The 24,662-nt window shown below is 35.6% G+C and overlaps 1 protein-coding gene across 1 annotated transcript; it reads right to left on the bottom strand.

Annotated features, from left to right (window-relative positions):
* Positions 1 to 64: 64 nt before the first annotated feature.
* Positions 65 to 23,415, bottom strand: LOC120352674. The gene is made up of 2 exons (XM_039434365.1): positions 23,165 to 23,415; positions 65 to 610 (listed from the first exon to the last, which is right to left on the bottom strand). Exons 1-2 carry the CDS (start codon positions 23,386 to 23,388, stop codon positions 103 to 105), a joined length of 732 nt encoding a protein of 243 aa, XP_039290299.1. The 5' UTR covers positions 23,389 to 23,415; the 3' UTR covers positions 65 to 102.
* Between the last annotated feature and the right edge of the window lie 1,247 nt (positions 23,416 to 24,662).

The raw sequence follows: 24,662 nt of genomic DNA, 5'->3' as shown, positions 1-24,662 counted from the left end.
CGCACAACGATATCTCAAACCGTTTAGAAGATATTCATATTATTAATCAATACCACTTATGTATTTCATTTCTGATTTGCATGGTATCAAAATCAAATCAAATCAACACCCGGGATTATGGAGAATGTATTGATTAATAGTGTGAAGAAGCAAATCACTTGTAAACTTGTAGAAATTCATTGTAACTAAAAGTTTACAATTCTGCATTTGTGAAACGCTTGTAATCAGCTGATCTCCAAAACCATGGTTGGTAACAACTACTTGTACCTTTGTGAAACAGGCCCCAGATTGCAATAATTCCTGCCAGACTGTGGTTGTTGCCATACCTTCATCATCGGGTTGTAATATTTCCTGCCAGACTGTGGTTGTTGTTTCCAAACCTTCACCATCAGGTTGCACTATTTCCTCCCAGACCGTGGACATGGTAGCTTCCGAATCGTCACTATGGGGCTCCTTGGTTGTTGTGCAATCTCCATAGCTTTGTTGCATTTCTTCCTCACCCATCTGCTCCGAAGTGAGAGCAGCGCGGACTGGCTCCACACGACTTCTCATACGGTACATGGCTCTTCTTGCATTCTTTCGTGTTACAGCAAAGGCAGCTTTTGGATAGCTGAAAAAAATTATTCAAGTAAATTTAGGCATATTTTTAATTCGAATGAATGTTTATTCCTAATAATTTACACAAAATACAAATACATAACAAAACTACACCATGGAATTGGAAATAAAATTCGAAAATTCCATTCTTAGGATACTAGGGTGGGTGACCAGTGACACACCAGTGTTATCCATGTGTAAAGCAAGCTGGGGCACCTTTGGTCTAGTCCCAGGTGTGGCTGGACAGGTGACCCAAGTGAGACACCAGCCCGCCACCTGAATGTAGTGTACCTAATACACAATAAGAGCTATAATCAACACAATAAGAACTGAAGGCGAACATACACAGCAGCTGACAGAGAAAATATCCCTCTCCAGGTTTTTGAATGTTGCAATTCTCACAGACATCTGTCTGTCTCTATGACGTCTAATGTCTGCTAACATCTGTAAAAGTTCATTTTTTTCTCCATCTGTCTGCACATTTATGTCTGCAGCTGAGTGCCTTCACTTTAAGGCGGGCTACACACTGGTGTCGTAGACATCATGTCTACGACAAATCTCATGTCCGAGGCATGTCGCATATGAAACCAACCTGTGTTGTAAAATCAGAGCTTACTCACTGCTTGCGACAGATGTTCGAGGCATCGTCTGTGTATCGGACAGGTGTCGCACGGAACCGGTTAGCCGGTTCCATGCGACACATGTCGCGCGAGACATCACTCCGCTCATGCGCACCAGCCACTGTCTACTGCCAGCACTGAGCAATCTTTGTCACTGCTCATGCTCAGTCTGTAATACAACCGAAAATCATGAGACATGCGACAAGCGACAGAAACATGCAAAAGACATGCATGTCTCATGAAATTTTGATAAGACACGACACGCGTCTCAAGACGCGTGTCTTGCGACACCAGTGTGTAGCCCGTCTAAGACCCCACGACTTGTCAAATTATTATTACTAGTAGTTATGTGAACAGTAGAACTCACGCAGAATTCTCATCCGCAAGTACCTGATTGAAACTATAGACCTTATGGAAATACAGTAATAGACTGGCTTCTACACACATCTGTGAAATCACTTGTCAGCTGATTTATGATGCATAATTCTACAGTCTGATTTTTACTCTAATATTGGCGTATGAAGGAGGCTCCTTTTTCCTTTTATATTATCCTTGAAATGCAAAATTTTCAAAAACCTTGTATATAAGTCGACGCGCAATTAAAAAAGGAACATACCTGTCAAATTTCATGAAAATCTATAACCACGTTTCGCCTTAAATGCGCAACATATAAACATTTAAACATTAAGAGAAATGCCAAACCGTCGGCTTGTATCTTAGACCTTACTTCGCTCGGTCAATTATTATTTTGTCATGTGAAACTGTATAATTTGAGCATAGCTCACACAGTGTATGACCATTTAACTACATCTAGTTTTCCCAGCCCTGAGGTCACAGAAATTTAAAAAAAAACAGAAACATTATCTTAATACTGAATTACTCCACCCAGGCACGTTGCGCGAATCTTGTCAAAACAAACCCAACAAAGTCGTGGAGTCCAGGGCGTGTTGCCAGATTTACAATTTTCACATTTATCCAGCAAAACGCCCGGATAGAGCACTGTCTTCACTTAACTCAAACATTTTGAATTTGAGCACTCATTGTGTGATACATCATTTTAAAGGCATTTTCAAAACGAGAAAGATGACATCAATGAAAATGTGCTATGATAATTTTATTCAAAATGGCGGCTGATTAAACTTTATCAATTATTTCTTTAAAAATTAAAACTTCAATCAAACGCCATTTTGAATGAAAGTATCATAGAACATTTCTATTGATGTCATCTTTCTCGTTTTAAAAAGGCCTTTAAAATGATGTATCACAAAATGGGTGTTAACATTTAAAATATTTGAGATACAACACCTCATTTCCTTAAAAAACTAAAACTTCAATCAGCCACCATTTTGGATACAAGTATCATAGAACATTTTTATTGATGCCATCTTTCTTGTTTTAAAAAGGCCTTTAGAATGATGGACTACACAATTGGTCACCTCCTAAGTCATCATACCTAAGTCACCTCCTTATGAGGGGTTGAAATTCAGTTGTACGTCAAAAGGTAGAGTATTTGACCAATAACTTATCCTGAAAGTTACAGTATTATATTTACAACAGTCTCCAACTTATTGAAGGGTTCCCATACATATGACTCACTCTGTATATGTTTTCTTCTCAATATGGCTTGAGGGAAGAGATGTCCTGAAGCAGTTCAAATTAAAGTAATAAGACAACTTGACTGGTTATAGACAGTGGGCCCCCACCCCAAGATGGGGGGTGGTAGTTGGGGGAGAGTGCTGATATTGAAGGGTGTTGAATTAGAAGTAATAGTTATTATAATATTTAGTTTTAAGTCTGTAGAGAGGTATCCTAATAATAATAATAATATCGAGTGACCTGGCTGGCTCAGGTCTGGTGTCAGAGTTTTCAGGTCGCAACTGATCAATTTCAGGGCCTCTGACATGACCTAACGACTGTTTTTTAGGCAGCCGGGACCGACGGTTAACGTGTCCATCCGAAACACGGGAGTGGCCCGAGATAAATATCTTGCCCGGGCCGGGATTTGAACCCGGGCCTCTGAATCACAAAGCCAGCATCTGATCCACTCGACTACGGCCACTGAGGTATCCTGAGTGCTAAGGATAAATGTGAGAATCTGTTAATGGCTGGCTAGGTTACAGTGTGACTGATCCTTAATTCCCGTTCAATCTTGACTAGAGGTGTGTCAATGGATTTGATATTAAATTTACTAAAGAATGTTATTCTTGTATTTTTTAATAAAATTTAAAAAAAAATGGTTTCAGTTTTTCCATAAAAGTGGGAATAATAAAACTGTGTCTTGACAAAATGGATTTGTTATTAGATTTACTAAAAAAAGTTATTCTTGTGTTTTTTTGTAAAATTAATGATTTCTTAGTTATTCAAGAAATAAAAAAAGCTGGGTTTACTTTTTCCATAAAAGTGGGTATAATAAAAGAGAGGATTATCATTTGAGGTTTATTGTGAGATTAGGGGTATGGTTAGGTTAGAGTAGATTAGATTAGGTTAGAACCTGGAACCAGTTTTGAGGTGGATTTGGAGCCAGCTTTTGGGGCACCTTGGGGCAGTTTTGAGGAAGAACTCCAATTATACCCCTACTCTTGTCAAATCGCAACAGAGACCAAGAGCACTCCGAGATCCATCCAGACGAGCTTGTAACACTTCAGTAACCATCTCAAAAATTGCTCATTTAGTTGATCAGATCTTACGGGAACCAAACTGATTTTTGTGAAGCATAAAGTGACCCACCAAGAATTCGATAACCTGATAAAAGGCAGCTCTCTCATATATTTTAGAAAATAATGTTAACAGGGCTAAAGGACGATAGTTTTTAACGCTCTTTCGATCCTCCCTCTTGTACAGGGGTTTAATAATAGCAAACTTGAGCTTCCTAGGAAATTCCCCACTTGACAGGCATAGATTTATAACATATCTCAGAGGTTCCAAAATTATTGGACATGCTGCTTTCCTGGATCCTGTATTTTCTAAATCTAAAATAATTTTTTCCACCTCACTTTGTGCCTAGCTCCCTAAAAAAGAACTGTCTCTTTTGTTTCTGAGCATTTTTTAGAAGCCCCAAACTTTTGTCCAGAGACCGAGGTCTTTACTAGCCTGCAGGAAATGATCATTGAACAGCGAAAGCTATAATGTTAGGATCAGTAGTCGTATTGCTCCCATTATTCAATTCTAAATTTGTGAGTTCCTCTTTCTTCAAGCCAATGTCATTTTTAACAACCGCCCAAGTACCATTTATATACGCGGATTAATTTATGAATGAAGTCCTCATTATATTGCTGTTTAGCAGCAGAAATAAACCTTTCTAAGAATCTTCTTATAGCGTTGAAAGTATTGCAAAAACGTTGGGTGCCTAGACTCTATGTATAGCTTTCTTTTCCTAGCACATGATGTTCATGAGTTATCCATTGTTAATTAATAGTAAAGGATTTTTTTATTTAAACATTTTTACTGGGGAAGCAGTTGAAAAAGATGTATTAAACTTAGAAAAGAAGCAGTTGAACGCAATTTCAGCCAAATATGTATTGTAACATGAGTCCCAGTTAATTTATCTCAATAATTTCATAAAAGTTGCAATGGATTACTCATGATCCGCTTCGAAACATGAGTATTTCTAATGAGTTGACATGATTGCTTTAGATGAACAATCTGTGCTAGGTGATCCGAAATTCCCAAGTCCACCGTACAACTAACAATATCCTCCAAGCTAGCATTTGTTATGACATTATCAATACATGTAGCAGTCTGAGTTGTAATTCTAGTAGGCACAATTGAAACAAAGTTTAAATTATTAGAATTTGTTAAATTGGTGAATTGAGGTTTTTTGGATGATTCCCTCAACAAGTCAATGTTGAAGTCACCACCAAAAAAGACTTTCCTGTATCTAATAGTGACCCTATTGATATGATCAAGTAGCCTCTCCTGGGCGTTGAAGAAAACCTGGATATCACTGTTTGGAGTTCTGTAAATTACAATAATCAGGAAAAGCTGGTCAATACCACAAAGGTTTGATTTGAGAGAGGATGGCTTGGAGAATGAAATTATCCAGGAATACAATTTTATAATCAGGAAGTTTGCAGCGCACAATAGCCATGTCAACATCCTTGACTTGCACCTGTTGGAGAGATATTGTCACAAAATACATTGATTGCATTTAAACAAATATGAGAAAAGAGCTACAGCAAAAAGCATCTTCGAAATAATTGAAACGAGTGAATCCTGTATTTGTAATCAATCAGTTTTGAAGCCCTACTTAAATGAAAGTGAGTCAAAAATGCGGAAACAGACTGCATTTGCGCTTTCATCGACTGCAGGAACTGCATCGACTCCCGGATTCAGCATTGGTCACTACTGGCTGTGAGGAGGAGACCGCCTCTGTTTGTGTCGGGCGAGAGAGAGAGGAGCGTGCGTGCACCAACAAGATAGATCTTCAACTTAAACTCCAATAATGGGTCGGGGTTCGTCTCTTCGAGAGAATCTCGGCGGCATTGGTGACGGGGGACTAACATGCAGCGATTCTCTAGCTTCACGTTGCCAGAAACTCAACATTTCCAGCCCCGTCTTGGGGTATGGCTCTACGGAACTTAAATCTCCATACAGTCTGAAAGTCATCCAGTCATTAACACGAATAACAAGTGGAAATTATTAATGAGACTCTTATAAATAAGCCAGGAAACTATGAAACAGTCCAAGAAATACCTCTTAATGATAATAGTTTTTTAAGATTAACAGTGAATGAAGGAACCCTCCCGAAAGGCGGTGGGAACTAAAAAACATAAATATAGAAGTAGGGAAAATGATAATATTAAGGCAAAAAGTAAGTTGACAAATAATGTAGTAATCTTGCATCAAAACATCCAGCACTTGGAGTCAAGTATAGACTACCTAATAATCACATTGCAGGAATTAAAACCGGATATTGTAATAGTGACCGAACATAAATTAGATGAAAATGAAATCCAAAGAATCAAAATACAAGGATATTCCTGTATGAGTTGGTATGTAAGAACGTCGTTTAAGGGGGGAGGCGTTTTAATATTAGGATCTGAATAACTAGTTGAATGTAGAAACATTATGGTAAAGGCAATAAACGTTATTAATGAGGAAAAAATCTTTGAAACATGAACGATATAAATAAAAATAGGTAATAAAAAATACATTGTAGCTGGATTGTATAGAACTCCTTCGGAGAATATAGAAGTGTTTCTTGATAAATTGAATAGATTTTTAGTAGAAATTAGCAAAATTAACCAGAATGTTGTAATAGGAGGAGATTTCAATGTGGATGTTTTGAGTCAGGGTAAACAGAAATCAAATTTTAAAAATTTAATGAATATGAATAGATTTAGACATACTATAGAAATACCTACTAGATAACTGAAACTTGTGAATCAGCAATCGACAATTTCATTACCAGTATGTGGATTGATGACGAACATGAAAGGCTAAGTAATATAAACTTAAAGAAAACTATCAAATAACATAAAAAGCATCTAAAAAGAATTATTCTCTATAAAAAAATACATTGACCCAATATTTGAAAATTCAACAAATGTAAACAAAACAATATGGCAAATAGTTAAAATGAAACAAACAAAAAGGACAAGAAAGCTGTCAATAATATTTTACTTAAACACATCAATACATCAAACCGTTTCAAAGATATTCACATTTTAAGATACTAAGGGCCGGTTTCCGAGCTCGGCATCTATAAGTTCTGAACTTACAGGGCCCACGACTAAAATAAGCGCTCGGGTCTAGATCGTCTTTCTGAGTCACGGGTTTATCTTCTAAACTCCGGGATCTATCAAGTCCTCGACTTATACAGGGTGTTTACGAACTCCCTACTAATACTCTAGGGCATTGTTCGTGGGTAAAAAAATATCACTTTTAAATTGTCCGAAAGTCTTCAGTTACTCTCACAGCGACCAATTTGCTTTTTCCACTTATTATTTTCTTACTAAATAACGGTTTAACATACGAAATTGAAACTTTGCACGATCATCTATAACAACTAGACAAAGCTACAAAAAAAAATTATGATCATTTTAAAAATTCATAAAACAAAATGGCGGTTATTTAAAATTTTGTTTCTCAAATAACTCAGAAACCGTTGGTTTTACAAGAACTTTACAAGAATACATTTTTTTAGTAGATTTGATTGCCTATCGATTGGTACCAGATTTTTCAAGGTTGGGCCAATATTATCTGAGATATGGCAGCTTCAATGGTTGGTGACCCACCTTTGGATGGTTATGTAACGTTATTTTATTGTTTGAAATGACCTAAAATCGCTTACTATTAACATGCAATGCAAATAGAGATTATTGAGGCGACTCTATTAGCATGCCTTGGTTTGCACTACAACAAACTTTCAATGGTCACCTATCACTAAGGCTGCCATATTTCAGTTGATATTGATTCAATCTTGAAAAATCTGGTACCAATCGATAGGTAATTAAATTTACTAAAAAAGTTATTTTTTATTTTTATATTTAAGAAACAAATTTTAAATGGCCGCCAACTTGTTTTATGAATTTGAAAAATTATCATAATTTTTTGTAGCTTTGTCTACTTGTTATAATAATTGTGCAAAGTTTCAATTCCATATGTTCAACAATTATTTAGAAAAAAATAATAAGCGAAAAAAGCAAAATTATTATATTACTATTATTATTATGTTGTTGCAAATGACATTGAATAATAACATTCACATCTATATAGTAAGAGAGAGTAGGGTTGTGTTTGTTCGTTTGTTCGCATCAAAACATGTCAACTTGTGGATTGCATACGGGAGAAACGGGAATGATTTAGATCTCCAAATTTTGCACATAGATTCTAAAAATATCAATATTGTGCACCTCGAAGCCCAAATTTCAATTTTCCTTCTAGATTCTTTTGAATTAATGTTTAAATTTCATTCATGGGACTTACTATTTAATACAGCGAATTCACCAAATCATAGAAACTAAAAAAAGAACATCAGTTCTATTATTGCTTTTTACCTGATTCCACTTGACCTCAATAATTTTGTTTTGATAATTGATAAATATGTTCAATAATAATAATAACAATAATAATAATATTATTATTATTATTTTTGTTTGTTATATTTTCTATAATAAACTCCCTTCTTCTCCCGGGTACCAGGACGAAGGAAAAAGGAAAGGAGATTATTATTATTATGATCATTTTTCATCACATTACTATGTGAGTTTTTCATCAAAATCGGTCTTTAACAAGACTTTGATGAATTATTCTGCTGCTAGGTTTAAGAATGCCCTAACCATTGATACAGTGTTGATCATCACTGCCTTCTGCATCAAGTAGATCTTGTTTATCGAGGGACCCAGATGACTTAGGTTTGCAGTCACTGTTTTACCCATCAATCCAACTGCAGATATTATGACTGGAACGATTTCCACTTTCTCTTGATGCCAGATATCCTTCATCTCAGCTGCCAGGGGGAGATACTTGGAAATCTTTCCACTGTAGTAGTGTTCCATGTTATGGCAGCATGGAATGCCTACATCTATTAAGACTGTTTCCCTGGTCAGCTTATTCATCAGGATTAAATCTGGCCTGTTACGTGGAATCGTTCTGTCAGTCAGCACAGATCTGTCCCAATACAGCTTGTGGGTATTGTGCTCTACGATTGAAGTTGGAGCATATTGATAGTAAGGAACTTTCTCGTCAATCAACTTATGCCTTAATGCCAGGTCCTGGTGCAGTATGCCAGCAACATCATTATGCCTGTTGAGGTATTCAGTGCCTACCATTGACTGGCAGGAAGACACAATGTGCTGTACTGTCTCTGATGCCATAACACAGCGTCTACAAAGGTCATCGTTCAAAGGTAGATTCATTATATATTTTTTGTAATTTTTGGTGGCTATCACTTGGTCTTGTATAGCCACCATGAAGCCTTCTGTTTCAATGAACAAGTCACCATGCTTTAGCCAGGCATTCGATTGATCTGCATCCATATCAGGCTTTCCTAATGCAAATGCATGCCTCCCATGCAACTGTTTCCTCCTCCACTGCCTCGCTTTCATGCTGATTGCTACTTTGGGCAGCATTAATGTTTCGCTCTGATAAGTTGAGAGGGGTGTATTTCTTGCCTGCTTCTCTGACTATTATATAAAGATGCTCTTGCTTTGTGAAAAAATAAGATCTCATACTATGCACCTGTCTGTCACACAACCACTTGAGGTCCAGCAGCCCCCGCCCACCTTTGTGCCTGGGGAGTATCAGCCTCTCAATTGCAGCTTTGGGGTGATGTGCTCTGAATTTTGTGAGAAGGACTCTTGTTGCTCTCATGAGCTCCTCAATATCTGTCTGAGTCCAGCTGATCACTCCAAATGTATAAATCAAGAGAGCCACCGCATAAGTATTTATGGCTTTTATCATGTTTTTCCCATTGAGGTGAGAATTAAGCAGACTCTTAACTCTGTTGAGATATGCATTCCTCATTTTCTGCTTCATTTCTCTCTGATCTATCTGCTTAGACTGACCAAACCCCAAGTAGTTGTAGGTGTCATCTGGCCCCATTGCTCCAAAAGCCTCATAACCTTCGTCAAGCTCCTGGAGATTTATTTTTCCTCTCAAAAGACTCAGTGTTTTGTATTTTTCCAAGCCAAATTTCATTCTAATATCAGCAGAGAATGTTCTCACCAACTGCAGCATCTCCCCTAGCTGGTGTTCTATTCCTGCATAGAGCTTTATGTCATCCATTTACATCATGTGGGACAAGTGGTACACATTTCTGGAATTTCCTTTCAACTTGAATCCACATTCTGCTGAATTCAGCATTGCTGAGAGTGGATTCAATGCTAAACAAAACCATAAAGGGCTTAGACTGTCCGCTTGGAAGATTCCCTGGCAAACTGGAATTTCGTCAGACTGCTAATGTTCTTGACCACTTCTAATCATCAATATTGTCCCCCATGATGCCATGAGATGACTAAGCAATCTAATAACTGATGGACCAATCTTATAAATGCGCAGTACTTCAATGAGCCAGGAGTTTGGGACACTATCGAATGCTTTGCGGTAATCAATATATGCCATATGAATGTTTCTCTTCTTATTGGCAGCCTGCCCCATTGCTACCGCATCAATGGTCAGAATTTCCTTGCATCCACGTCCTCCTCTCATGCAACCTTTTTGCTCCTCAAAAAATATGTCGACCTGAGCCAAATGCTTCTGAATTGAGTCTGAGATGCATGCTGTTAGGGTTTTAAGGCTGTACAGAGGCAAGTGATTGGCCTGTATTGTGATGGGTCCTCTGGATTTTGACTTTTAGGCAGCAAATATGTTATTCCCCTAGGAAGGAATAGTGGAACTCTTTCTGGGGTTTCAAGGAAAGAAGTGAAATGATTTGCCAGATGTGAATGAAAAACTGGGAGTCTTATTAACCAGAAGTTGTGTAATCTATCTGGGCCAGGTGATGTCCAATTTCCAGCTACTGCAAGCACACTAGCAACTTGAGCTTCTGTTATTACCAATGCTGGCATTTGCATTTTTCCACCAAGTCTGTTGTTCTCACTGTGAATGCAAGTTGCATTTGTATTGTGACATTGACCCTGTGCCCACAATGCCCTCCAGTAATTCTCCACATCCTTCAACTCGGGAGTTTTATTGCTGTCCATTTCTTGTGTCTTGGCAAGGCTCCTGTAGAACAATTTCTCATTATTGCTGAAGAGAGAATTGTCCTTTTTCCTATTCATTGAAGTCCTGTATCTATTCAGCCGATTTGCTCTTACTGCTCTCTGTTTGAGAGATCAAGCATTTCTCTAGCAGTACTGTTCACTAGATCCCTAGCAGTATGCAGCAAGGTTTCTCTCTCCAACTTATGAAAGGCCTGAACAACTTTCTTTGATCGGTTCCCTTGGATGTATTGAGTAATCTGTCCATTTTTTTTCATTTATTTATCGTCACAATACATCAATTTTTGAGTAACACTCATTTGACTGGTGACATGTCAATACTAGAACAAAATTATATTTGAAAGACTTAGTTCTAACGTCTTGAAAGTAAAATAAATAAATACACTCTATGATGTATCTCATCATGTCCTATCTTCTTTCTCAGCACCTCCATCTGCCTACAGAGCCTTGGTAGCATCTTCCCATGGTAGCATCCGTTTTGGAGCTCTTACTTGAAGTCTTCTTCCCCATCAGTCTAGAAATTGCAACGGCTGAGCAGTAAATGACTGTGTGAAGATCATCAAAGCACAGGTCTTCCAAGTTTATTATTTCAGGTAGCAATTCATTCATCTTTTGGCAAGCTGCAAGCAGCTGTTTTGTTGTCTGCAACTTTGGTATCTGAGGCCTGCTTAAAGGGTCCGTACCATCGAATTGTGCAAATGCCCTTCTAAACTCTATCTCCTCCTTCACGCCATCATTATCACCTTCTGCAGCTGTGTCAAGAGCTTGTCATGATGGACTCCCTTGTGATTGCTGTTCATGCTGCATTTTATGTGCTACATCATCACGGATTGGGCTGACTTGGGCTTCTGGTGCCTCATGATTCAATGGTTGATTAGCATTCACCCGTTCCTCTTCCTCTGCTTCAATTTCTCTCTCCACTTGTGCTCTTATCTCTGCCAATCGAACTTCAGAAAGCAGTTTGTTCCTTACTATAACTCTACGCTGATCTGCAATTCGTTGCTCTGTGACAATCAGCTGGGGAAACCTCTCAACAAAGGCAGCGTGTAACTCCTGTCGATATATACTAATTGTTTCCAGTTTTGTTATTTTGTAATAGGCATGCATGATTGGTATGTTCATCTCCTGAATTTCATGCGCTGCCTTGGCAGTCCTGCTCTAGTGGTCCTCTGCTGATCAGGGGAAACATTTTGAGCAGGTGGTGTAGTTCCAATTCCAGTTTCTATTTCATTGGTGGGTTGCCTTCTTGTGGTTCCAGCTGGGGGACAGGCGCCACTTGGTTCACCTACATCATCCCCCACAGGCTGCATATAACGACGGTTCCGAACAGGGACAGCCCTCACCCCCGTACCACCCCGATTGCTATTCCTTGTACTTCTAGGAGTAATATTATCTCAGATGACGTGAGCTGCTAACACACGCTTCCGGTATGCGCGAGCAGTTGATGCTTGAGGTACTCTTATCATCTGTGAGTACCCTAATACCTGGGACGCAACGGTCTTAGTTGCCAACCAGTCTGCATTGACCACTTGCTGGGTTAACCCGGGGGATCGCCACACCCCAAACAGAGTAATCTCTGTCCCCTGCAAGGTTTTTTATTTTTATTATTCAATCAAAATTTTATCACTTCACTATTAAATTATAACATTAGTAACAAAAAAATTAGGTATTCAAATCAATAACAATATATTCTAATATCAGGCACACAACTCTATGGATAAATTAACGTTGTTTACAGAAAGATGAAATGAATTAAACTAACAGAAAAGCAACGAGTGCTCCCTTCGCAGTAGAGATAAAACTTCCTTATCAATAACGATACGGGCAGGCCTACACAGATAAGACAATTTTGAGAGTACTCCATTAACTTTGTAAACCCAAAATCAATCAAAATTCACCCTACATACCAGACTAATTATTAAAGCAATAAATTATAAAATTTAAAATTACCACCATCCTACTAATTCAATTATTGATCAGTTATTTGACATAGAACAAATACGAACTAAAACGTACAATAATTTGCAAGACTTTAAAAATACTATAATAGAGGAAAACACATTTGAATGTATCATGATTAATATTAGAAGCATAAAAAAACATTGGGACACACTATTAGCAGTCATGGGGAATACATTAGATAGAATAAAATTACAGATTGAATTAAATAGAGAATGCATTTATTCAAATGCTAATTAATATATAATTATTATTGAACGAAAATCCTAAATAAATGCTGCAAATCACCCCGAAGACCTTTGCTACTGCAGACATTTACAACAGGGCTAACAGCTAGATGGAAATTCGATGAGAACTACTATCCAAAAATTAGTTGCCAGCCCGGGAATCGAACCCGGTACCTCCCAATTGCCAGTCAGGAATGCTTGCCCTTACACAAAACTGACAATCCGGGCTGGCAACTAATTTTTGGATATATCAACGACATCTTTAAACTAAATATTGATAGTTCGAAAATAATTTCCTTTGCTGACGATACGGCTATAATTATAGTTAAGGACCGCTCATGGTTAGAGACGTACACGAGAGCAGAAGGAGTAATATCCATTGTTAAACAATGGCTTGATATTAATACATTGAGTATAAATACATCAAAAACTAAATATATTGCATTTTCTCCTACAATAGTTGGTCAACCAATTGTGATTTTGAGAAATGGAAGGATTGTGCATGCCCTCAACTAAAAAATGAAAAATCTATAAAGTATCTGGGCATCATGGTTGATTGTAACCTTAAGTGGGAGCCTCATATAGAATATATTTGTAAACGCTTAAAATTTATTTCCTTTATCTTTTATAAAGTCCGTAAAATACCTCCGAATTGGAAATAAAATCTTTCAAGGTGTAAGGAACTTCAGCTACTTGGGGGTTGAACTAAATAACGAGAACAAGATGGGTACAGCATAAAGCAAAGATTATTGGCTGAAAATGGAGCATACTTCAGTAGCATGAAACTTTTGAAGAACAGGCTCATATGTAGAAACACAAAACTTAAAATATATGAGAGCCTAATTCGACCTGTTGTAACGTACGGCTGTGAATCTTGGACGTTAACAAAAGAAGACAAAAACCATTTAGGCGTTTTTGAAAGGAAAATCCTAAAGATTTATGGTCCAGTTAAAGAAGGAGAGGAGTGGAGGAGACGAACTAATTCAGAGCTCGAGGCATTGATAAAAGGCCGAAATATTGTAAAATTTATTAAGGCACAGCGGCTTAGATGGTTTGGACATATCTGTAGAATGAACGAAAACAGAATGCCTAAAATAATATTCAAGGAGAGGCTACATTCAAGAAGAAAGATAGGAAGGCCGAGAATAATATGGGAAGATGAAGTGAGAGACGATCTCCAAAAAATGGGATATAGAGGATGGAGACAATTAACAGAGGACCGAGAAGCGTGGAGAGCTATAGTGGAGGCGGCCAAAGCTCATATTGGGCTGTAGTGCTAAAAAAAAAAAAGTCCGTAAAATATTAGACATTAAATTACTTAGGGTCCTTTACTTTGCCTATGTTCAATCGGTGCTGCAATATGGGTTAGTGGTATGGGGAAGAGCGTATGATGTTTTCATGAATAAAATTTTTACATTTCAAAAAATGATAATAAAAGCAATTCTTAATAAGCCAAGGGCTTTTTCTAGTAGTGAAACATTTGCCGAATTTAAAGTGATGACAGTACGTCAAATTTATATAAAGAAACTTCTCTATTATGCATGGATGAGGAAGGATGAATTTACAGTGAATAATAACGTTTCTATGTATAACCTGAGAGTTACATCTCATAACATTTATAATATTAACTATTCAGATTTGACAATAGTGCGAAGACAATTGGGGTATCTTAGCTCAAAAATAATAAATATCATGCCAAATGCATTGTCAGAATATCTTTCTAATAGGGGTAGACAGAGGATGGAACAGATAAATAAGTGGGTGATACAAAAATTTTTCTTCGACATCAGTCAAATATTATAATTACTAGTAATTTATTGTTAACTTCGATTTTTTGTAGCTTTGATTATTAGTAAATAAATTTTTATATTGTCTAAACAGCTGATACTCTCACTCAGCGGTCAGGGTTTTGCTCTTGCTGGGTGGTGCCATGTAATTTTAATTTATTTGTAAAATAGCATAATATTTTAATCTAGAATATTTCTTTTGTAAGTTTTTTATTTTGTATTTTGTTTTTATGGGCAATAAAGATGTTAAAAAAAATTTTAAACCAAGATAGAAGAAATGAACAGAAACATATCAACAGATGAGCTGCTGTACGTGCCAACGATTGAAACTGATGAGCTTGACTTGAGAAACGAACCACATACCATAATAAAAACAATACAGATGAATAAATTACAAAGTATAGTGTAAAAATTAAATAGAACTGCCTCTCCAGGAATTGATAATATCAAACCAAAACATATAAGAGACCATTTTGAATACCTAAAAAGAATTCTCCTTCACCTATACAACACAATAATTGAAACAGGAAAAATCCCAACGAAAATGAAAACAACCCTACTCAAACCTATTTATAAAAATGGACAGAAAAAAGATCTTCAAAATTACAGACCAATAGGTGCAATCTCAATACTAATGAAAATATTTGAATTCATCATTCATGATGATCTTATGAAATACTCCATTCAGCATAACCTACTAAATAGAAACCAATATGGTTTTGTTCCTGGTAAGTCCACAACCCAATTACTGGAGAAAGTGTCATACTCAATCAATAAGAATATAGATAGAAGAAGCTTGACCTTGGCAGTGCTACTGGACCTCAGCAAAGCATTCGATACGATTCAACATGAAATACTCCTTAAGAAATTGAATATAAAGGGAGTGAGTGGGATAGATTTGGAAATATTCAAGAGTTATTTTAGTAACAGGGAAACAATTGTTCAAATTGGGAAGAGCAATAGTACTCCAAAATCGCAATCTTTTGGGGTCATTCAAGGCTCACCACTATCACCTTTGCTCTTCAATCTGTATAACAGTGACCTGAAAAACTGTGATTTCAAAGGGGAGGTCTACAACTATGCAGATGATACTATAATCTTATCAACACATAAAAACTTATCAGTTGCAGCCGAAAAAATACAGAGAGATATAAACACAATTACAAAATACTTTCATAACAATTATATCCATATAAACAGTACAAAGACTAAAACAATAGTATTCCATAACCCAAAACTGAACATAGATACCATCGATCCAAACAATAGAGTAACTAGCCACAAATACGAATGTTTTAAAACTAACAACCCGTGTACCTGCAACAAAATCAAACACTCAGACACAGTGAAGTACCTAGGAATGCATTTCCATTCGGATATGAAGTGGCTTACTCACTCACAAGTGTTGGCTAAAAAGCTGAGGTATATAGCACATAGATGCTTCCAACTAAAATATCTGCTACCAATGAAAGCAAAACGTACAGTATACCTTAGCCTCAAGTAAGATATGGAATAACCGTTTATGGACATGCTCCGAATTATATCGTGAATCCAGTGGTTCAACTGACTGACAGAATAAGAAGACATTTTTTCCAGAATCTAGACACAAATGCAATACAGATACTCAACTTCAAAAACTTGTACAAATTCATAATACTACAGAAATACTACTTCGAAAATAATTATAGACAGACCAATGAAAATAGATACAATACAAGACACTTGCACTATAGAACACCAGACTTTTATACAGAAATGGGAAAGGCTATACCTGAATACTTCGTACCGAATATCCCCAATCACATCAAGAGCCTCAACACATACGCAGAAGTTAAAAGAGAAATAAAAAGCTATTTTATAACAAATCAATAGAAGAATAGAAGATCAACATATAACTCAATTTAACATATAAATGTAGACATCATAAAATATATATATTAATACAAGAAGAAGAAGGAATTATATTATGTTTATGAACCTCTTGCAAATCTGATAAATAATGTATTAAAACAACACCCCAATATAAGCTAAAATTAGCTTCATGGGGTAGCCACAAAATCTTAATAATAATAATAATAATAATAGGAGATCTAAATTAATTCTTTCAGTTCGTACAGTTATCATTATTATTCTTATTATTATATTATGGAGATCTAAATAGATTCTCACGACATATGTGATAAAATATAAGATGTTATTATTTTATGATCACTCTAATGTAAACTATCATATTATGTAATGTGAGAAAAATTTGAATAAAAATTATTATCATTATTATTATTATTATTTTTAGTAGTAGTAGTAGAAGTATTTATAGAATTTGATTATGATGTAATATGAAATTTGAATACTCCTCAATTAGCTCTAAGCTAGAGGAGCAACAAAACACTGTATGTATATGATGCTATGTAACCTCAAATGAGATAAATAAATTGAAATTGAAAAAATTATTATTCCCTGTTTGAGGAAATATGTTTTGCTTGACAACCCTTTCCCTGGGCTCCGACCCCCAAGGAAGAGTGACAAGCGATTTTTCCAGAGTGACTGCTCCACATGTCCATGTGGTAAACAATCATACTGGGTCCGTTACCATTAAATCGTTTGCTCTGAGTAGACGTAATGAGCCAAGAATGATAGCCTTCTGCATCCGACCTGCAAGTACAGTAGCAGGTCTCTCACAGGCTGGAATCGTTCTAAGGTTGGCCAAAAATGAGGGTCTCATGCCCCCCAGTACACCTACAATCAACACCACCATTCTCACAGAGTAGCCTGGGTTTAGCCTGCGCAGCTCTATTAGTAGCTCTTGATATTTCGTCTGTTTTTCCTCCTCTTTGATGAAAATGTTACCCTCAGCTGGTGCTGAAAACTCAATGACATACATTGTCTTCGAAGTGATGTCAAGGAGGACAACATCAGGCTTTGTGGCTCTTAAAAGCCTGGTGGTGGAGAATGAGTAATTCCAATAAATTCCGCACCTTTCATTCCCCACAACAGATTCAATCTCCCCTGGGGCATAAGGCAGCACTGCTGCGGTATGACAATGTGTTGATGACACCATCTTGACATGCCAGTATGAAACCCTCAGTCTCAGATTTCAGGTTATTAGATTCCGATTTCAGATTATTATTATTATTATTATTATTATTATTATAAAATAATAATAAAAATAATAACTATAATGATAATTATAATTATTATTATTATAATAATATAATAATAGTATTCTTTTGATAATTAATAAATATTTTCAATTTCACAAACTCTGTAGAATATTATGGTGAATGGGAATCAGCAAAGAAATTATCTCGAATACATCTGTTTAGAAAAAACAGTTTTGAAACTTCGTTTTCCTGATGCAATGTATAGGCCTACACGTGGCATGGATTATTAATTTTTCAGCTAGAACATTTTTTTTTTAATAAACGTCTACAGTTTTATCAGTACTGTATCGGCAATATGAATACGCATGCAGTTAATATGTGTATGAATGAAGGTCTCACTGTACAATAAGTCAAAAATTTTAATATTAAAATGAGGGCTACTTTGGCAAGCTGAACAAAAAATAAAGGTCCTATGCACCTTTTCGATATTTCTTCAAATGAAAAATGAGTTTTGTGGGCTGACAAAACTCCCCCTGAAAGGGAAACTATTCAACTTACCCTATCTTTTAGTAAAATAACAATGATTTCTGCGTTGAATAACATGTTTCTTGCCAACAACAATCGAACTCTTTGTGAATTTAGATATGACCTACACTGTGGATTTTTTATAATTCGATTAATTCATGGAAATTAAAGTATTTGTTTCATTCAATTAATGGTTAGTTGATGAAATTGATTATCAATCAAAAAAATAAAATGATTATAATTTTATCAGTACAGAATTAGTTGAATGAATAATATATTATCGTTGTACTGAGTTATTGGTCAACAATATTTTAATCTTGGTATTTATCTATTCATTATTTTTTCAGAAGTTATTTTATTTTAATTAGAAAATATTTATCAGGTCCTATCAATATTCATCATTCTTAACAATGAATTGTTCAAAACATGAATTCAATGAAAATAAAAAAATCTGGTGTGGTGCACTCACACAACTTTCCTTGCCGTTATGAAAATTGATCAACTGACGCTAGTGTTCCCGCGCATCTCAAATCCACTTTTCTAAGATCTGAGCCAGCTGGTGACAGGACAATAACGCTGGAGACACACGAAGTCTGCTATCTCTTCATAGTGAATGATTTAATAGAATCAACAGTTGCCAACAGTTTGCAATTGAATAATCTTTTTTCTCTAATTTCAAGCTTATTTTCAATTTTAGGTGAAAATTTTACTGAACATTAATTGTAGAGATTTTCATGCTCAATCTTTTCCAATTGAATTTTTTTGTTTAAATTGTATATGAAGCCTGATAATTGAATATCTAAAATCAAACTTTGCATAGATGGTGCAGTGCTCCTGAAATTTTCACAGATATGGGACTTGAAGAAGTTGATAGAGCAATGACTTTTCTAGATATGAATTTGATCAAAATCTTTGGAGCCGTTTTCGAGAAAATCGCGAAAAACACTGTTTTTGACAACATTTTCGCCACTTTAGCCGCCATCTTGAATTGCATTTGATCGAAATTGTTCGTGTCAGATCGTTATAGTGTAAGGACCTTAAGTTCCAAATTTCAAGTCATTCCGTTGATTGGTTAATTGGGAGATGAGATATCGTGTACACAGACGCACATTAAATATGTTTCCCACAAAAAATTTATTTCAAGCTTTTTTGTTCAGCTCCCGGAGATAAGCCTATAACCATAGCTAAATTTCAAACAAATTTAAATGGTGACCTGGAAAATTGAGTTTTCATCGAAAATTTGAAGTTTTTCCAAATACGAAAAATTCTCAGCCAAAACTATAAGATTGCTGTGAAAACTGATCACCAAATCTGTTGCATACTACATTGGAGGCTACGGGAAAACCTCCAGACCTTCCAAATTCTTCCCCCCAGCACCCCTTTACTCGCCCAAATATTTGGGACACATCTAAATTTGTCACAGAATTTATTACAAGCTTTTTTTGTTCAGCTCCCGGAGATAAGCCTATAACCATTACTAAATTCCAACCAAATTCAAATGGCGACCCGGGAAATTGAGTTTTCATAGAAAACTGTGTGTGTGTGTTTGTGTGTGTGTATGTGTGTGCGCGTGAGTGTCTGTGTGTGTGAGATATCTTCGGCAGTGTTCCAAAGGCTGGCTTCACCTTGTTGATTTTTCGCTGTGTCTACAGTTACGGTATCCGTATATCCATTTCGCTTTCCGGTAAAGTTATGACCTCGTTTGCGCATGCGCCAACAAACTTCGTTTGTCACAGCATTCATTACCGGAGCATACCTTGTCTAAATACAGCATTGTAATGCCTATATACACACATATAGCCATACACGCATTACAATGCTGTATTTAGATAAGGTAAGCTTAGTGCATAATTATATATGGGGATGTATGGTGTTGCTTATCTGAATAGTGCATAATTATATTAGAGCAGCTGATTAAAAATTTGGGTGAACGTAAACAGTAAAAATTCAAAGACCTTAAAGATATATCTTTAAGGTCTTTGTAAAAATTGAACACTAACTGACACTGAAATTATCACTTCTAAGGTTATAATTATTATTGAACGAAAATCCTAAATAAATGCTGCAAATCACCCCGAAGACCTCTGCTACTGCAGACATTGACAACAGGGCTAACAGCTAGATTATTTATTTAGGATTTGCAGCATTTATTTAGGATTTTCGTTCAATAATAATTATATATTAATTAGCATTTGAATAAATACATTCTCTATTTAATTCCATATGTAACTTCTAAGGTTGTTTCCTAATCTATATTTCGGGGTTCGGGTACAGAACCCCCTTAAAAACGAACCAAATTAGGGAGTTTAGGTAATAGATAGCTTATGTCTATGATAGGCTCTTCACATAGCTCTTTACATAAAATTACCTCTGTTTTGGTGTATGTCACTTGGAATTTTCATTACAACACGTTTAGGGATTATGTTTACATGTTTAGAGATTTTCAATTTTTTTAAATGTTGATTCTAGATTATTTACCCATACGGAATAAACTATGAATAATGTTCTATGGATTCACATAATAGGACTACTTTTCTGCATTGTAAACTATTATAAATGTATAAACCATTATACATGGTTGGTATAAATTATGGATATTTCTCTTCCAAAGTTGATTTGACAGTAGGTTTTATAGGGTCTCCTATTCCAATTGAAAAATTCTTCTCTGTAGTTTCCAAATTTTTTTCTGCAATCTTAGACCCGCCATATTGAATTCAATTTATTTTTTTCAAATGGGTTGTCTTGTGATACATGATTTGAGAACAGAATTTCAAGAGAAAATAAATGGTGGAAAACGCACCTCGATATCTTAAAAAAAACACATTTAAAGATACAAATAAATTATACAGAAATGTAATACATGAGTATATTACAAATACGACAGAACAAATTTGTTTGTTCAGTGTTAACTAGTAGTTCTGCAAACAGTAGACCTCACTCATGAATACAACTTTCAATCTAATGAGAAGGGCCAGTACAGTTAGTACAGTATATTGTGAAGATTTAGCCATGTCATCTATTATTTTCTCCATCGAAAGTGCTAGAGACACTGTTTGCAGGGACACCGGACATATCAAGGAGGTACCTTTATATCGCCTCCATATTTACAATATAAACATATATTACAACTTTTCTAATAATTAATTATAAGAAATTGGTCAACTGACGGAAAAATGGAATATGCAGTAGGCAATTTAGATGATGAATCGTCTCACAGACGATATTGATATGGAAAATGATTCTAAATAAGATGAGTTTGTTGGTGACAATGACAGGAGGTTGCTAATGATGTGTTTCATGAAAAGTGGATTCAATGTTATGGCTTGTTATGCCTATGCAGAATGTTAATGCTCACAAATCGGTTTCCGATCTCATACCTAAAGGAAAACAAACGACTTGACACTGTAGAGCGACACAAAAATGCACAAAAAATGTCTACAATACAATAATTATTGTACCTGATAAACTGAAAATTCAGTTTAAAAAAATAACTAAAATAATAACTGATAGTTATGAATAAAAGAAGTTGGAGATTAAAGAAATGTTTATGATGTTAAATATTGTCTACAACTAAAATAGTTGTTGATTTAGTAGTTGATAATTTATGATTATAAAAATTGTCCACAACTAAAATAGTTGAGTTATCTGTACATAGATAAAAATAGTTATATATTTATTGATATTTTTAAAAAATAAATAAATAATTTATCCAATTTGATAAATCAATTTAATAATATTAATAAGATGATTCAATTTAATTATTCTATATAGTAATAATAATAATTTTATAATGATATATTATTAGAATAAGATCTGGTCGGAACGAGATTTGAACCTGGGTCCCACAGTGTATCAAACTACGCTCTAACCGTCTTGGACACCATGCCCTGGTAACAGTGGATGCGAAAAAGTAGGAACATGAATTGCTGTATTTTCAAAGATACGAAAAAGTAACTTTTGAGGTTAGTTTACAGTTTTTTAAATATTACAAAAAAAACCGGAGGTCTTACCAAAAATCGTTACACATACGTTTCTGCGCCTTGTTTCAAAGAACTTGCATACCAAATTTCATCCAAATCGGACAATAACTGCGACTATAACTGCGACTGTAACTGCGGTACAAACAAACAGACAAAAGCCGATCGAGTCGAAACTAAGACCTCAGCTTCGCTTCAGTCAAATATGTGAGCAGAAGATACTATTAGTGTTTACTAACACTTGAAAAAAGAAAAAAAGATAGTAACGATCTTTTAGATTTTCAATGATCTCATTCTTTCATTTTTGTAAGATTTATTATTATTTCTAAATGTCTTTGAAACTATTTGAGATATCGATGTGTGGTTTCCACCATTCCTTTTTTTTCTTAAAATTCTGTATAGAGATCATATTGGCCTATCACATGACAACCATACTATTTAAAAAATTGAAGTTAGATTCATATGACAGATCAAAGATGGTGGGCGAAAATTGTGAAGTGACAGAAAATACGTTTTTTTATTCGAATAGTATCCCCGATGAAACCTACTGTCAAATTATCAATGTAATGGAATGTTAGGCTGTTTCCATAATTTTAAACAACCTGTATAGTTGCAGACTTCAAATATCAATACAACAGTTCATAAGTGAGAGAGTTCTCCAACCCAGGGGGTTACTAGTTTTTACATGATAATAGTACATATTTTATACCTGACTATCTCCTGATCTAAGATTTCTGATATTCTTAGCTCCTCTTCTTTTTTTGCTCTCTCCTTCAAAGTGGCCAACATAGCTATTGTCTCGCCTTTGACGTCATCGGGCTGATGGTTGTGTGATCGACTGGCCTGAGTCAGCATGATTGGTGATCCTTCCTCCACCCTCATCACAGCCCTAGCCCGGCAACCCATCGTCCTCCTCTCAATGCATTTCATCATTCTGTAAACGTGAATTTAGAATAGTTATTATTGAAAGAGTGTAGAGTTTTCCTACTGATGACTACAGTTCGTGACATTTTCCATTTGTAGGTGTATGTCTGTATGTTCAACAATAACTATTGATTGCTTTAATAAATCAACTTGAAATTTGTAAAACATATTCTTTAAACAATTACAGATTGACTTTCTTAACAACAAAATCGACTCATTTCTTCTTCCTTTTTTAATGTAATATCGGGGGACCGAGCTTCGCTCTGGAATTAAAAGCATAAAAATTAAATTACGAAAGAAGGAATTATAATATATTTATAGTTTATACAAGAAGGTTCTATCTAATCACAGTGGATTGAGATTAATTCCTAGAGGAATGCAAAAATTCCTCTCACAAGGACACGGTTGCACAAAAGCAGGTTAAATTTTAACGTGAACCAAATCAGAGAAGAACATATCAAAAAGATGGCTTCTATGATTGGTTCTACTGGAATTAATCAGGATTAAAATTTAACCGGCGTTTGTGCAACCGGCACTAAGTACCTGATTGAATGATTACAAAAGTTCAACACATGAGTCATAATTTTGTCTCAGTCCCACACACATGCACTCGCTCACTCACTTCCATCATCAACAGACGACGAAATTATCAGCTGTTATGCCAATGATGAATAATAATTATGTTTTTAATGTCCTTCAGCGAGTTTTCCCAGGGATGAGACCTAGTGCAATCGATTTTTTATATTATAAGCCTACTATGTTCTAAATTTCGTGAGAATCGTTAGAGCCGTTTTCGAGATCCGGTGACATACAAACATATCCCATTATATTAAACGAGCAATTTCTGTATTTTTATATCTGGTTATTTATATCTATATCTGGTTATTTATGTTCAACGGATCTCAAAAACGGCTCTAACGATGTTCACGTAATTTGGAACATAATAGGTTTATGATTCGATTGCACTAGGTCTCATTCTTGGGAAAACTAGCTGAACAACATTAAAAGGATAATTCATCCTTGGCTGAAACAGCTGTGGATAGTAAAAAAGTGAGTGAGCGAGTGAGTATGTTAAAAATCAAGATATTCCATCCCCGAAATTCATAAGATGACATATAGCCAGATGTGAAATATAAACACGATCATTTTAGAGAATTACGTTCTAGTCCAGTCGCAAATGTCATGAATAAGGCACTCCGTGGTCATTTTTGAGTAACAGCCATGGAAGATGTCTCAATTTCTTCGTTCGGTCTAGCATAATAAGGATAGTGATGATGATAAGA

Source organism: Nilaparvata lugens, chromosome 8, assembly GCF_014356525.2.
Source record: "Nilaparvata lugens isolate BPH chromosome 8, ASM1435652v1, whole genome shotgun sequence".
Classification (NCBI taxonomy): Eukaryota; Metazoa; Arthropoda; class Insecta; order Hemiptera; family Delphacidae; genus Nilaparvata; species Nilaparvata lugens.
The sequence above is the reverse complement of the archived record's forward strand: the minus strand, read 5'-3'. Positions and strand labels throughout refer to the sequence as shown.